At 46.3% G+C, this 13,529-nt stretch overlaps 1 protein-coding gene across 4 annotated transcripts; it reads left to right on the top strand.

Annotated features, from left to right (window-relative positions):
• Positions 1-223: 223 nt before the first annotated feature.
• Positions 224-13,205, top strand: nox5 (NADPH oxidase, EF-hand calcium binding domain 5). Of its 4 annotated transcripts, none has more exons than XM_085358876.1 (16): positions 224-343; positions 423-573; positions 817-1,027; positions 3,153-3,390; positions 4,365-4,518; positions 4,601-4,773; positions 4,848-5,030; positions 5,111-5,243; positions 5,630-5,766; positions 5,852-6,040; positions 6,425-6,469; positions 7,556-7,680; positions 8,090-8,174; positions 8,256-8,355; positions 12,323-12,489; positions 13,074-13,205. In XM_085358876.1, exons 1-16 carry the CDS (start codon positions 224-226, stop codon positions 13,203-13,205), a joined length of 2,343 nt encoding a protein of 780 aa, XP_085215002.1. The 4 variants fall into 4 exon arrangements, with proteins under 4 accessions (XP_085215002.1, XP_085215004.1, XP_085215001.1 ...); XM_085358878.1 differs by having other exon boundaries at positions 5,630-5,772; positions 5,852-6,028; XM_085358875.1 differs by having other exon boundaries at positions 5,630-5,772.
• Positions 13,206-13,529: the final 324 nt, after the last annotated feature.

Below are 13,529 nucleotides of genomic sequence, written 5' to 3'. Positions count from 1 at the left end.
GATTGGTTGGGGTGAGAGAAGGAAGACAGGATAAAGACATGCTGTGGAAGAGAGACAGAGGTTAATAACAGATATGATTCAATGCAGAGAGGTCTGTTAACACATGTTCGCTCTGATGGAAGAAGAGTAATTAGGATTACATGAACAGGCAGATCAAAACAAAAAGCTAGGTTTGATGCTTGCTGGCTTGTCCCCACCAGCTGCAGCAGCAAAGCTGGTCACCATGAGTCTGGACGAAGACGCCCGCTGGCTGGAGTGGGTGACCAAACAGTTTGAGACCATCGCCGGAGAGGACAAAGAGATTGACCTGGAGGAGTTCAAAACAGCTCTCAAGGTCAAAGAGGTGAGAATGGACTGGTGAGCAGTTTAGAAAAAACACCTGAAATGGGCCTCAATAACTCGTGTCCTCTAATTGTTCGCAGTCTTTCTTTGCTGAGCGTTTCTTCGCACTGTTCGACTCAGACGGCAGCGGCTCCATCAGCCTGGACGAACTGCTCAAAGCTCTGGACCTCCTGATCCACGGCAACGAGACCGACAAGCTCCGCTTCCTGTTCCAGGTCTACGACGTGGATGGTCAGCATTCGCTCATGCATCAACATTTACAACATTTACAACAAGAGTTATTTTCAAATGTTTCAGTCTGTCTAACAGTTGTAGATAAGAGATAGCTGACGTCCTGAAGCAGGTAGAGGTCAGTTATCAGTTTTGTGGCCATGTTTCATTTTTATAACTCTGTAAAAGGCTGATGGGGTATCATCGTCAGCCCGCCAGGTGACGGGGCAGTTTCACTTAATCCTTTTTGCTTTCTGTAAACAGGCAGCGGTTCAATAGATCCAGACGAGCTGAAAACGGTTCTGAAGTCATGTTTGCGTGAGAGCGCCATCTCACTGCCGGAGGAGAAGCTGGATGACCTCACACTGGCTCTGTTTGAGTCCGCCGATAAGGACAACAGCGGCTCCATCACCTTTGAGGAGCTCAAAGCTGAACTGGAGACGTTCCCCGAGGTGATGGAGAACCTCACCATCAGGTCAGTACTGATGTCTGTTTATACACCTGTAAACCTGCAGACCTGCTAATACACCTGTAAACCTGCAGACCTGTTTATACACCTGTAAACCTGCAGACCTGCTAATACACCTGTAAACCTGCAGACCTGTTTATACACCTGTAAACCTGCAGACCTGTTTATACACCTGTAAACCTGCAGACCTGCTAATACACCTGTAAACCTGCAGACCTGTTTATACACCTGTAAACCTGCAGACCTGCTAATACACCTGTAAACCTGCAGACCTGTTTATACACCTGTAAACCTGCAGACCTGCTAATACACCTGTAAACCTGCAGACCTGTTTATACACCTGTAAACCTGCAGACCTGTTTATACACCTGTAAACCTGCAGACCTGTTTATACACCTTTAAACCTGCAGACCTGCTAATACACCTGTAAACCTGCAGACCTGTTTATACACCTTTAAACCTGCAGACCTGTTTATACACCTGTAAACCTGCAGACCAGTTTTTACACCTGTAAACCTGCAGACCTGTTTATACACCTGTAAACCTGCAGACCTGCTAATACACCTTTAAACCTGCAGACCTGTTTATACACCTGTAAACCTGCAGACCAGTTTTTACACCTGTAAACCTGCAGACCTGCTAATACACCTGTAAACCTGCAGACCTGTTTTTACACCTGTAAACCTGCAGACCTGTTTATACACCTGTAAACCTGCAGACCTGTTTTTACACCTGTAAACCTGCAGACCTGTTTATACACCTGTAAACCTGCAGACCTGTTTTTACACCTGTAAACCTGCAGACCTGTTTATACACCTGTAAACCTGCAGACCTGTTTATACACCTGTAAACCTGCAGACCTGTTTTTACACCTGTAAACCTGCAGACCTGTTTATACACCTGTAAACCTGCAGACCTGTTTATACATCTGTAAACCTGCAGACCTGTTTATACATCTGTAAACCTGCAGACCTGTTTATACACCTGTAAACCTGCAGACCTGCTAATACACCTGTAAACCTGCAGACCTGCTTATACACCTGTAAACCTGCAGACCTGCTAATACACCTGTAAACCTGCAGATCTGCTAATACACCTGTAAACCTGCAGACCTGCTTATACACCTGTAAACCTGCAGACCTGTTTATACACCTGTAAACCTGCAGACCTGTCTATAAACCTGTAAACCTGCAGACCTGCTTATACACCTGTAAACCTGCAGACCTGCTTATACACCTGTAAACCTGCAGACCTGCTAATACACCTGTAAACCTGCAGACCTGCTTATACACCTGTAAACCTGCAGACCTGCTTATACACCTGTAAACCTGCAGACCTGCTTATACACCTGTAAACCTGCAGACCTGCTAATACACCTGTAAACCTGCAGACCTGTTTATACACCTGTAAACCTGCAGACCTGTTTATACACCTGTAAACCTGCAGACCTGTTTATACACCTGTAAACCTGCAGACCTGCTTATACACCTGTAAATCTGCAGACCTGTTTATACACCTGTAAACCTGCAGACCTGCTTATACACCTGTAAACCTGCAGACCTGCTTATACACCTGTAAACCTGCAGACCTGTTTATACACCTGTAAACCTGCAGACCTGTTTATAAACCTGTAAACCTGCAGACCTGCTAATACACCTGTAAACCTGCAGACCTGTTTATACACCTGTAAACCTGCAGACCTGTTTATACACCTGTAAACCTGCAGACCTGTTTGTACACCTGCAAACCTGCAGACCTGTTTATACACCTGTAAACCTGCAGACCTGCTAATACACCTGTAAACCTGCAGACCTGTTAATACACCTGTAAACCTGCAGATCTGCTAATACACCTGTAAACCTGCAGACCTGTTTATACACCTGTAAACCTGCAGACCTGTTTATACACCTGTAAACCTGCAGACCTGTTTGTACACCTGCAAACCTGCAGACCTGTTTATACACCTGTAAACCTGCAGACCTGCTAATACACCTGTAAACCTGCAGACCTGTTAATACACCTGTAAACCTGCAGATCTGCTAATACACCTGTAAACCTGCAGACCTGCTAATACACCTGTAAACCTGCAGACCTGCTAATACACCTGTTCTGTTTTTCATCTTCCCCTCAGCGCTGCTAACTGGCTGAAGCCTCCTGATCTGGACCAGAAGAAGCGTCACACCCCTCGCTACCTGACCCGGGCCTACTGGCAGAACAACAGCCGGAAGCTGCTGTTCCTGGCTGTGTACTCCCTCCTTAATCTGCTGCTGTTCATCGTCGCCATGTTGCGCCACAGCTACGGTGGGCCTTGGTTCATGGTGGCCAAAGGCTGCGGCCAGTGCCTCAACTTTAACTGCACCTTCGTCATGGTATGACACAAACTGCATCCTTACGTGTCTGTGCCTCTTTCCCTCCATCGTGGTGCCGGTGCAAGAAATGGCTTCCGGTCGAGAGCCGGTTCTCCCACCGTGCCTTTTCGGCTTCAGCCTGCATTTCCATTAGCATCATGTTCCATCCACACTATGGTGGACATGCGATGTGGGCTGCATAAGTGGAACATCTAAAAGGCCGTCTTTGCTGCATTAACCCCTGACATAGCCACCATCGGGTCCAGTCTGGACCAGTTGGAAGCAGTGAAACCAGTTCTAACGCCAGCACCACATGGCGCCACATTTCTACACATAACACTCATGAAAAGGTTTTTAAATTTGATGCACTACTCACAGCAGATGATACCTAAACCTATCAGAGCTGTATCAGAGGAGAACTAAACTGATTGTGGATATAAAACAGTAATTTTACGCTGACTGATTTTTTCTGTCTACACAAAAAAAGCAACAAAAGCAATAAAGTAACAAACGTGCAGCTGCTCCTGTTTATGTGGGTGCTGTCTGTACCAACCACAGTATTTATCACAGTCATTAAACTCATGATCACCCAGCAGAATGAAGCCACCAGTTAACCCAGCTAAACCTGTGAGGCAATAATCATTGCACCACAGCTGAGTACTTTCACACAAAGGAAAGGAATCAGCAGAGAGGGGGCTGTGCTGTGTCTTAGTGTCCAGCAGAGGGCAGCACAGACGTTTCCTTCTCTATTTATCTTGTGCAGTGCAGCTGAAAACAAAACACACATGTGCTGATTCAAATCAGAGCTGCCTGCAAACTCAGATAAAGCCAGGAAAGAGGAAACACCCAGGAGTCAGATCAGCACGTAAGCTGCATCACTGAGCTTGGACCCGCTGCACCATCCTGTGATTCAGAGTGGTGTCACATGACAGTATGAGCGTAAGTCCAGCTGAAATCTCAGCACACGCGTGTTGTGGTGGCGTCTTCGTTTCCAGGTGCTGATGCTGCGGCGCTGTTTGACCTGGCTCAGGGCCACGTGGGTGGTGAGGGTGTTTCCTCTGGATCAGAACATCCTGCTGCACCAGATTGTGGGCTGCGCCATCCTCGGATTCACGCTGGTGCACACCGCCGCACACGCCTTTAACTTCGGTATAAGCACACACCCACAAGCACACAGGTGTATACAGGTGTAAACAGGTGTAGACTGGCGTCCCGGTGCTGTTTGTCTCAGTCCAGATGACGGAGAGCGGTGAGTACAGCCTGTGGGAGTACCTGCTGACCACCCGCCCTGGGATTGGCTGGGTGAAGGGGACAGCCTCGCTGACTGGAGTCGTCCTGCAGGTGCTGATCTGCCTCATGGTGCTCTGCTCCAGCACGTTCGTGCGCCGCAGTGGACACTTCGAGGTAATAGACACGGTTTTCTCTGTGTGCGTGGTCTGCTTCCTGCCGCGAGATGCTGACCGCCGTTTCCTCCGCAGGTCTTTTACTGGTCTCACCTGTCCTATGTGTGGGTTTGGATCCTGCTGATCATTCACTGTGCAAACTTCTGGAAGTGGTTCGTGGTTCCAGGTCTGGTGTTCGTGCTGGAGAAGATCGTGGGGATTGCCGTGTCCCATATGGGAGGCCTCTACATCGTGGAGGTCAACCTGCTGCCTTCCAAGGTGCCGAACACAAAGCGAGCCCGGCGCCCCGATCGGCGCCCGAGGTCCACCGATGTCTGATGGTGTTTTTTGTCTGTCAGGTGACTCATCTGGTGATCAAGCGTCCCCAGTTCTTCCAGTTCAAACCTGGAGATTATGTCTTCATCAACATCCCAGTGATCGCCAAATATGAGTGGCACCCGTTCACCATCAGCAGCGCTCCCGAGCAGTCAGGTACACCTCACACTCTCAGCACTGAAACAGTCCTCATAGGTTCAGCCGGTCCCAGACTTTTGGATGCGCTCTCAGGGCTTTCTGTCCGCTGGACTGCAGTGGAGTCTGAGCTCTACGTTACACATGAGGTAACATTTCTAGTAAAAAAACCCGCAGATTCCACCTGCTGACACTGAGAACAATGAGCTGAAAGACTCCAGCAGGTATAACTGTGGATGGGAATGGCAGAACCTTTCAGCTTAGAACGTTGGTTTGTGTTTATTGATCCTCTCTGATGAGATTTCAGGTAAAAGCTTCGGTCTCCTTTTTGTTTAGTTTCTCTGGGTGGGTTTTAACCATCTAATGAAACTGGTGTAAGTTCTGTGTCTTCACTTGTCGTTCTGCAGATACTCTGTGGCTGCACATCCGCTCGCTGGGCCAGTGGACCACCCGGCTGTATGAGTACTTCAGAGAGCTGGAGAGCGAGGCTCTGGGTCCCAACAGACTCGCCACCAGCCTGCGGAAGCGCCGGCAGCTGCCGAGAGCTCAGGTTAGACTCTGACACACCTGCACTCGCTGGGTCTCCGCCTGCTTCCTGTGCGTGACATCTCCAATGTGGTTTCCTGTAGGACGACATGTTCAGCTCTGCCGATGGTAACGGAGCCGTGGCGTCTAATGAGGACGGCGCCATCGAGCTGACGATGTACCGACAGAGCGGCTCGCCGTCGGGGGAGGCCTCCGAGTCCGGAGATCAGGGACTCGTGCAACCTTTTCCAGACGGTCTGGGATCAGCAGAGCGAGGAGAGGTCAGGAGGAGAGTTCAGCCTTTAACAAATATGAATCTACTGCACTGAGAAGAACGAACCACATCATAAGTCTGAGACATTCATCCCTGCGTCGTAATGATCGCTATGAAGGGCCAGACATGTAAAGTTTATCTACATGCTTCAATAAATCAGCAACATAAATACAAATATCCTCGATCATATTGTTGGAAATCTCTGTTATTAGTTCCAGAAAACATGTAGTTAAATAACACCTGCATCTGCAAGCCACTTTGCCCCCCTCCTTACTGAAATATATTTGAACCATTTTCTTTGCCCAGTAAACTTACAGAAATCTGATGACACCTTCAATGTGTGTTTGGTTTACTGACAGAAGAGTTTTAGTACATGTGTTTCTGGTTTTCTTCTAAACTGCAGGTTTCTGCCAAGCTGACTGAGAACCACAGATTCTGCAACATCAAGGTGAGGAGCTCAGAGCATGAATCAGTTTTTATATGATTGTGTATAAGTTACAGTGAGAAGAGCTCTGTGGCAGTGTTGAACCAGCAGACAATTATTATCATTATTTTATCAGCCTTCGCACACAGTATCAGGTTTTCCCCTGAAAGTCCAAAAAGCCCAAAATTTGGAGGTTGGGTGGAGGAACATGTTATTAAAATGGACTTAAACTCCCTGACAGTTGGTAGTTCAGGCAGTTTCGGCTCCTTATAGGGCAGCAAGAGATTCATATGTTCAGATTCAGATTCTTCGGTTTATGTGTGAAAAACTTGGTTTGGGTTTACACCAGGGGTGGGCAATCTCAGTCCACGAGGGCTGGTGTCCCCTGCAGGTTTTAGTTGTGTCCTCGAACCAACACAGCTGGTTTAAATGGCTAAATTAGCTCCTCAACATGTCCTGAAGTTCTCCAGAGGCCTGGTAACGAACTAATCATGTGATTGACCCAGGGTGAGATCTAAAACCTGCAGGACACCGGCCCTCGTGGACTGAGATTGCCCACCCCTGGTTTACACTGACAGGTTTGATTTTGCAACGTTTTTCTCTATGATGTGAAATTTTCTTCCTGTTAAAATAATTTAATATGAGTTTGAAAAAAACATTTTTTATTTGTATTTCTGATTTTTTTGTGAAGCACTTTGTGATTTTTATCTGTGAAATGTGCTATAAATACATTTTACTTACTTACTATGTGCACACAAAAAGGATTTTTCCATGTTTTTGCAGTGAGACCTGGCAGATCCATCACATTGCCTTTGCTTCGTTCTCAGCACTGTTTATATCATCTGTATTTCTTTGTAGAAAGAGTTTGTGTAAAAACCGACTCTGCTGGGAAAATAGAGCTCAAAGAGAGCGAACATTGGTCAGAGTCATTGTGCTGTTTCTGAAAAACTTACAGCTTTAGCCGAAACTACATAGGACCGAGAGTAGAACCCTGAGGAACACCTCTGACACTGTGGGTGAAACCGTTAACCTTCAGCTGACACAGGCGTAGTTTGTCAGGAATCGCTCGTTTCAGACGCAGCTTCTTGTTGAATGTCTGCCATGTGACAGTGTTACGTAGACGGGCCGTACGGGACTCCGACACGGCAGATCTTTGCCTCCGAACACGCCGTTCTGATCGGGGCAGGAATCGGCATCACACCCTTCGCCTCCATCCTGCAAAGCATCATGTACCGGTAAGACGCCCACAGACCTGTGCTCCACCCCTCAGTCCCTCCATCAGCCCAGCTGTTCAGTTCAAGTCATGTGTAAACTGCAAGTTTATAATCAGCTGTAATCTGTCGACATGCTGGACGTTTATTCAGGATCTCTCCTCATTGCTCTGCTGTGATAATATAATCAATGAGAATAAGCTCCAGTGATGTCCTCTTTCAGCTTTGCCAGAAAATAGAGTTATGTGATACTGGATCATTTTCAACAATAAATAAAAAGTTGTTCATTTTTTTTTACTTTTAGGACTCAGAAGGTTAGACGCGTTATAATTACGTCTCTCGTGTTCAGTCACCCTCTCCACCGTTTGTTTTTTACAGTGAGTAAAATCATGAAATGAATATAAAACTGACTCCAGGTGTTTCTGCGGCTCAGGTACCGCATGAGGAAGCAGAACTGTCCCAGCTGTAAATACTCGTGGTGCGAGAACATCAAAGACAGCGAGATGAAGCTGCGCAAAGTAAGAAAAGTGCATCCCAACAACAGCTCACTGTACTGCAATGAAGCACACGTGGACACCAGGATGTTCTTCACCCTGCAGGTTGACTTCATCTGGATCAACAGAGACCAGAAGTCCTTCGAGTGGTTTGTCAGTTTGCTCACCAAACTGGAGATGGACCAGGCCGACGAGGAGCCGGAAGGTGAGAGAGATGCTTCAAATTAGAGAGGGAAAGAGCATGGGGAGGAAGGAAGGGATGGAGTCGGTTAATATTACGTAAATGGAAGTAAGCAGACCGGGTTATGTAATTAACGTGAGACTGGAATGAAAGAGTATTATCAAGTATGACACCCAAACTCTTAACCTGAGGGGAGGGAAGGGTGGGAGAATTTTCAATGTTAATGGAAAAGCTGTGGGCTTTGGTTAAGATAGAAGCTGTACCAACAAGTAAAACTTCAGTTTTATTACTGTTGAGTTTGAGGAAATTGGAGGAGAACCAGGGTCTAATCTCAATAAGACGGTCTGAGAGGGAGGAAGGTGGGAGGGATGAACTGGGTTTAGAAGAAAGGCAGAGCTGGGTGTCATCGGCATAACAGTGAAAATTTATATTATATTTTCGGAATATATAACCAAGACGGAGCATGTAAGTAATGAATAAAAGAGGCCCTAATACTGAACCCTGGGGCACACCAGCAGAAACAGGACAGAGAGTTGAAGAATGGGATTTAAGTTGGATAAACTGAGTGCGGTCTGAGAGATAGGAGGTGAACCAGGTAAGTGGGGTATGACTAATACCAATGGAAGCTCACCGGTTCAGGAGAATATTGTGAGAAATGGTATCAAACGCCGCACTAAGATCAAGAAGGATGAGAATGGATAGGAGGCCAGAATCAGCTGCCATCAGAAGGTCATTGGTAATCCTTAACAGAGCAGTTTCTGTGCTATGATTGGGGCGGAAACCAGATTGAAATGGTTCATAGAGATTATGGTCATTGAGATGTGAATGAAGCTGGGCGGCGACAACTTTTTCAAGAATTTTTGAAATAAAGGGGAGATTTGATATAGGGCGAAGATGATCAAAGTTATTGGGGTCTGCACCAGGCTTTTTGAGAGTTGGAATAACAGAAGCCTTTTTCAGTGCTTCAGGAACAATCCCAGTGTTCAGGGAGGAATGAATAATATTGGTTATGAGAGGTGCTAAAGAGGGAAGACAGGCTTTAACTAACTCAGTAGGGAGAGGGTCAAGTTGACAGGTGGATGGCTTAGATTTTTTAATGAGATTAGATACATCAGTTATGGAGGGAAGAGTAAAGCTTGAAAATAGCTGACAGGAAGACAGTGGGGGAAACAGGAAGTCTACTTCAGAGTCAGGAGCTCCCACAGAGTTAAGTTGATGGTGGATATCTGAGATTTTACAAGTGAAAAAAGAGATAAGAGAATTGCAAAAATCAACAGAATACATGTGGGAGGGGAATGTGTCTGGAGGTTTTGTAATTTTACTGAACAATGAATAGAGGGACCTGGAGTTACCTTCATTAGAGCTAATTAAACCAGACTAGTAAGCAGATTTGGCTGAGGCAATGCAGTCCTTATAGAACAAAACATGATCATTGTGCATTTCTTTATGTACAGTAAGTCCGGTTTTCTTGAATAGACGTTCGAGTTGGCGTCCTTTAGCTTTAAGGTGACGCAGGTCGGAGGTAAACCATGGAGCTGAACGGGAAAATGAGACAGTTCGATGTTTAAGGGGAGCAAATATGTTAAGAAGGTTATGAAGGTTGACATTATAATGGCAAACGAGTTCGTGAGGGGTTGAGGAGCAGTGGATAGATGGAAGGTCGTGGACGGCAGATGAAAAAACAGCTGGGTTGATATTACTAATTTTCCTAAAAGTGATATTACAAGAGACACAGGTTTTGGAAGCGGTTATGTTTGCATCAAAATAAATAAATATATGATCAGACTGGGGAAACAATGTGGCTTTACAATGGGTGGGGGTAATGCCAGAACAACAGACCAAATCCAGGATATGACCTTTAGAGTGGGTAGGAAATTTTATGTATTGTAGAAGCCCAAAACTTTCCAGGCAGGAGGTAAAATCTCTGGAAAGAGGGATTTTATTATTGTCCATATGAATATTGAAGTCACCAGCAATGATGAGATTTGGAGAAAGTACAGAGAAATGAGTGAGAAGAGCAGAAAATTCATTTAAAAACTCCTTGTTTGGCTTAGGTGGCCGATAAACAGTACATATGATGGTGGGGGTAGATCCAGGGAGCTGTAGTGCAGTGTATTCAAATGAATGGGAGGGAGGGGCAGAGACAGGGGCTGTATCCCGATTCAGGGTCTGCAGCCTTAAAGGCCGCATTTTAAGGCCGATTACGTCACAGCGACGCGACGAAGGCTGTCCCAATTTGAAGGCTGCTCGAAATGCGGCCCTCAAATGCGTCCTTCATTTCCCTGAATTTTAAGGCTGTGGCGGTGTAGACTTCAGTCGTGTCCAAATTCATGGGCTGCATCCTCCTGAGGACCCAGCCTTCGCGGTCTACGTAGGCCGGATCCTCAGAGGGTCGGGTAGGCCGGAAGTAAACGGCTGTGAAATTGGACGGTCTCGCCTTCTGATTAGCGTCGCCGCTGTCTCGGTGGAGTTTAATAAACTCAGCCGTCTGCTTCTTGCTATCTAAAATATAACAGGACACTGGCGTAAATTCTCGACTGGCTCATACTTCTGTTTAATCAGTTTTCTGTTTGACGTTCCCCACCGGGGGATTAATAAAGTTTTATTTTATCTAATCTAATAACTTTAATCTCAGCCAAACCGATTTACTCACGAACAAACAAAACACTGAAAAAAGCCCAACAATAGCATTTTTAGGTTGTCTAAGTGACTTATATATTACATTTAACCCGAGTAGCGAAACTCCGCGGTGATCTGAAAATGATGTGCCGGGAGTTGTGCCATTCTCGGCGGCTTCAGTGACCCTCAAGCTCCTGGCTAGCTGTCGAGCTGGTGGGTAGCAGACGCCTCCGAAAACGTCGAAGCACTTTTGCAAATATGCGATATCTTGATAAACCGAGCAGATATTTGATGTTTGCACAGCTACTTTCTCGCCAGGAGTGGAGTCATTGAGAGAAACAAAGTCATTGGGCTGTTGCCATGTTTCAGTCAAGCAAAGAAAGTCCAACTTACGATCACAGAGGAGATCATGGCCGAGATGTCCCTTACCAGTGAGAGAGCGGATGTTTAATAGACCGAACTTGATGCTGGAGTTGCCATGCCTGACAGTGGGCTTAGTTGATCTAGCCAGGTGGGCCAGCACACTGTGGTCAGTCTTGCAGGGAGGACGACGAGTTTTTGACCAGATGGAAAATATTGAGTTAGTGTCACTGATGTTGAACTTCCGCCGAAGCCCTCGGTGGATATACCTGCGGCGGGGCTGGAAGGCGATGTCCGGGTAGAAGTATAGAGCCACAGGTGGAGAGACAGCCAGGCAGAAACAGAGCTGCAAAAGATCCGTAGCAGAGTACTGGAGAGGAGCTGTCGCCGGGTGATGAATGATGGATAAAAAAACTCCAGGTGAGCCACACCAACACCCTGTGGATCCGCATCTTAATCAGGGCCGAGCACTGAGCACAGACGGAGGGACCGAACACTGACAGCTGCAGCGCAAGCAATAGAAGCCCGCAGATATTGCGAAAACAAGTCAAAGCAGGGTTGCGCCTTAGATACTTGGTTCAAATTGTCGTCAGCAACTGAAAAAAAATTATAATAAAAATAGTAATAGTAGATAATAATAACAACCGGTGAGCAGCGGCAGCAAGCGCGCCAACGTTCACTCGACCGGACGTCCAATATCTCCTGTGAATATTGATCGTATAGACGTCTGTGAGGGAAGTCTTCATCTCTGAGCTCAGTAAACACTTTCCTGATGAGTTTATGGTCTCAGCCGCTGGTTTCAGGTCTTAAGAAATAAAACGAATTAATTTTGGAAATGATGATGTCATTAGAGACACAAAGCAGCAGATTCAGGACAACGTCTGGAAATGTAGACAGACTTTGAAGACACTAATAATAGTTTTCATTATTGAGTTATTTCCTTCCACGTGGTGTTTAAAGTCCTGCAGAGACGCTGCTGTGCGCTCGTTAACACAATGCTGATGTTTGTTAGGACGCTTCCTGGAGATGCACATGTACATGACGTCAGCGCTCAGCAAGAACGACATGAAGGCCATTGGCCTGCAGATGGCGCTCGACCTTCTGGCCAAGAAGGAGAAGAGAGACTCGATCACTGGACTGAGGACCAGAACCCAACCGGGCCGACCCGAGTGGGGGAAGGTGAGGCGTTGCGTTGGTTTAACTTGGTCTTCTTCTTTTCTGTTATTGGTATTTTTCAAGGAGAGTTTGGGACCCTTCCTGAATAGTTTTGGAAGGTTTTGGTAGAGTGTCCTCTTTGGGTGACATGTGATCCTGGACCTGATAAAGTAACGTTGGGCTAAATCAGACAGGCTCAACACGGCGAAAATGTTTTGGCTTTAAATAGAGGCTACAAACAGAAAATAGCGCCCATGGACATCTGCTTCTCGGGGGGACATTCGCACCAGACTCTGTCAGGAGTCACCACACATGAGTTCATCACAAATTCGGAAAGTTCTCCTTAAAATTTTGTAAAGACTGAAAAATTTAGCAATGAACCTATCTCTGAGGTTTCAGGCTGCCATGGATGGCCATTTAAAACATTTAAGGTCCTGGATGTTAGTTCCTGGAAAGGAAACTACTTCTTCTGGAGTTTATTTTATTGAAGTAGAGGGGAGACCGAGACATGATGGTTCTCCAATAGCGGTTTAGTTTTATCAATCAAGGAGCGTCGGTGTGTTTTGCAGTATCAGCTCCTAATAAAATACTCTGTGTGTGTGTTTCAGGTGTTTCAGAAGGTGTCTGAGGAGAACAAAGGGAAGGTACATGTGTTTTACTGCGGCGCTCCCACTCTGGCCAAAGTCATCAAAGCTCAGTGTGAACACTTCGGCTTCAACTTCTACAAGGAGAACTTCTGAGGAGGTCACGGGCCGTCAGCACACACCTGCAGCTGTGTGTGTGTGTGCGTGTGTGCGTGTATCGCTGATGTTGTGGAGACATTAATCATTTTATGTGTTCACATTTTGTTGGACCCGCCTCCTTTTTGGGGGTGTGACGCACAGAGTATGGGGCTTTGTCGAAAGTGACCTATCGTGAGAGCAGCTTCGCATGATTTACAGCTCAAAATAATCCTTCTTTATCAGAAACTGGCCCTAGGAACTTCCTGTCAAAGTGGAATAAAGACAATTTGTGTTGCATTTGTATTTGTTGTAACTTCTGCTGCCCTCTTGGAAAAAAAGAGA

Source organism: Diplotaxodon limnothrissa, linkage group LG7 (assembly GCF_057381915.1).
Source record: "Diplotaxodon limnothrissa isolate DT_005_m linkage group LG7, D_limnothrissa_male_GT1.1, whole genome shotgun sequence".
Classification (NCBI taxonomy): domain Eukaryota; kingdom Metazoa; phylum Chordata; class Actinopteri; order Cichliformes; family Cichlidae; genus Diplotaxodon; species Diplotaxodon limnothrissa.
Note: the sequence above shows the minus strand (reverse complement) of the source record. Positions and strands in the feature narration are given on the sequence as shown.

Excerpts from the sequence above, each read along its gene's own strand:
- nox5 (XM_085358875.1), top strand. The coding sequence starts at position 224 with ATGAGTCTGGACGAAGACGCCCGCTGGCTGGAGTGGGTGACCAAACAG. Across the intron at positions 8,175-8,255 it reads GCGAGATGAAGCTGCGCAAA|GTTGACTTCATCTGGATCAA; the intron begins GTAAGAAAAGTG and ends TTCACCCTGCAG. Across the intron at positions 8,356-12,322 it reads GGCCGACGAGGAGCCGGAAG|GACGCTTCCTGGAGATGCAC; the intron begins GTGAGAGAGATG and ends GATGTTTGTTAG.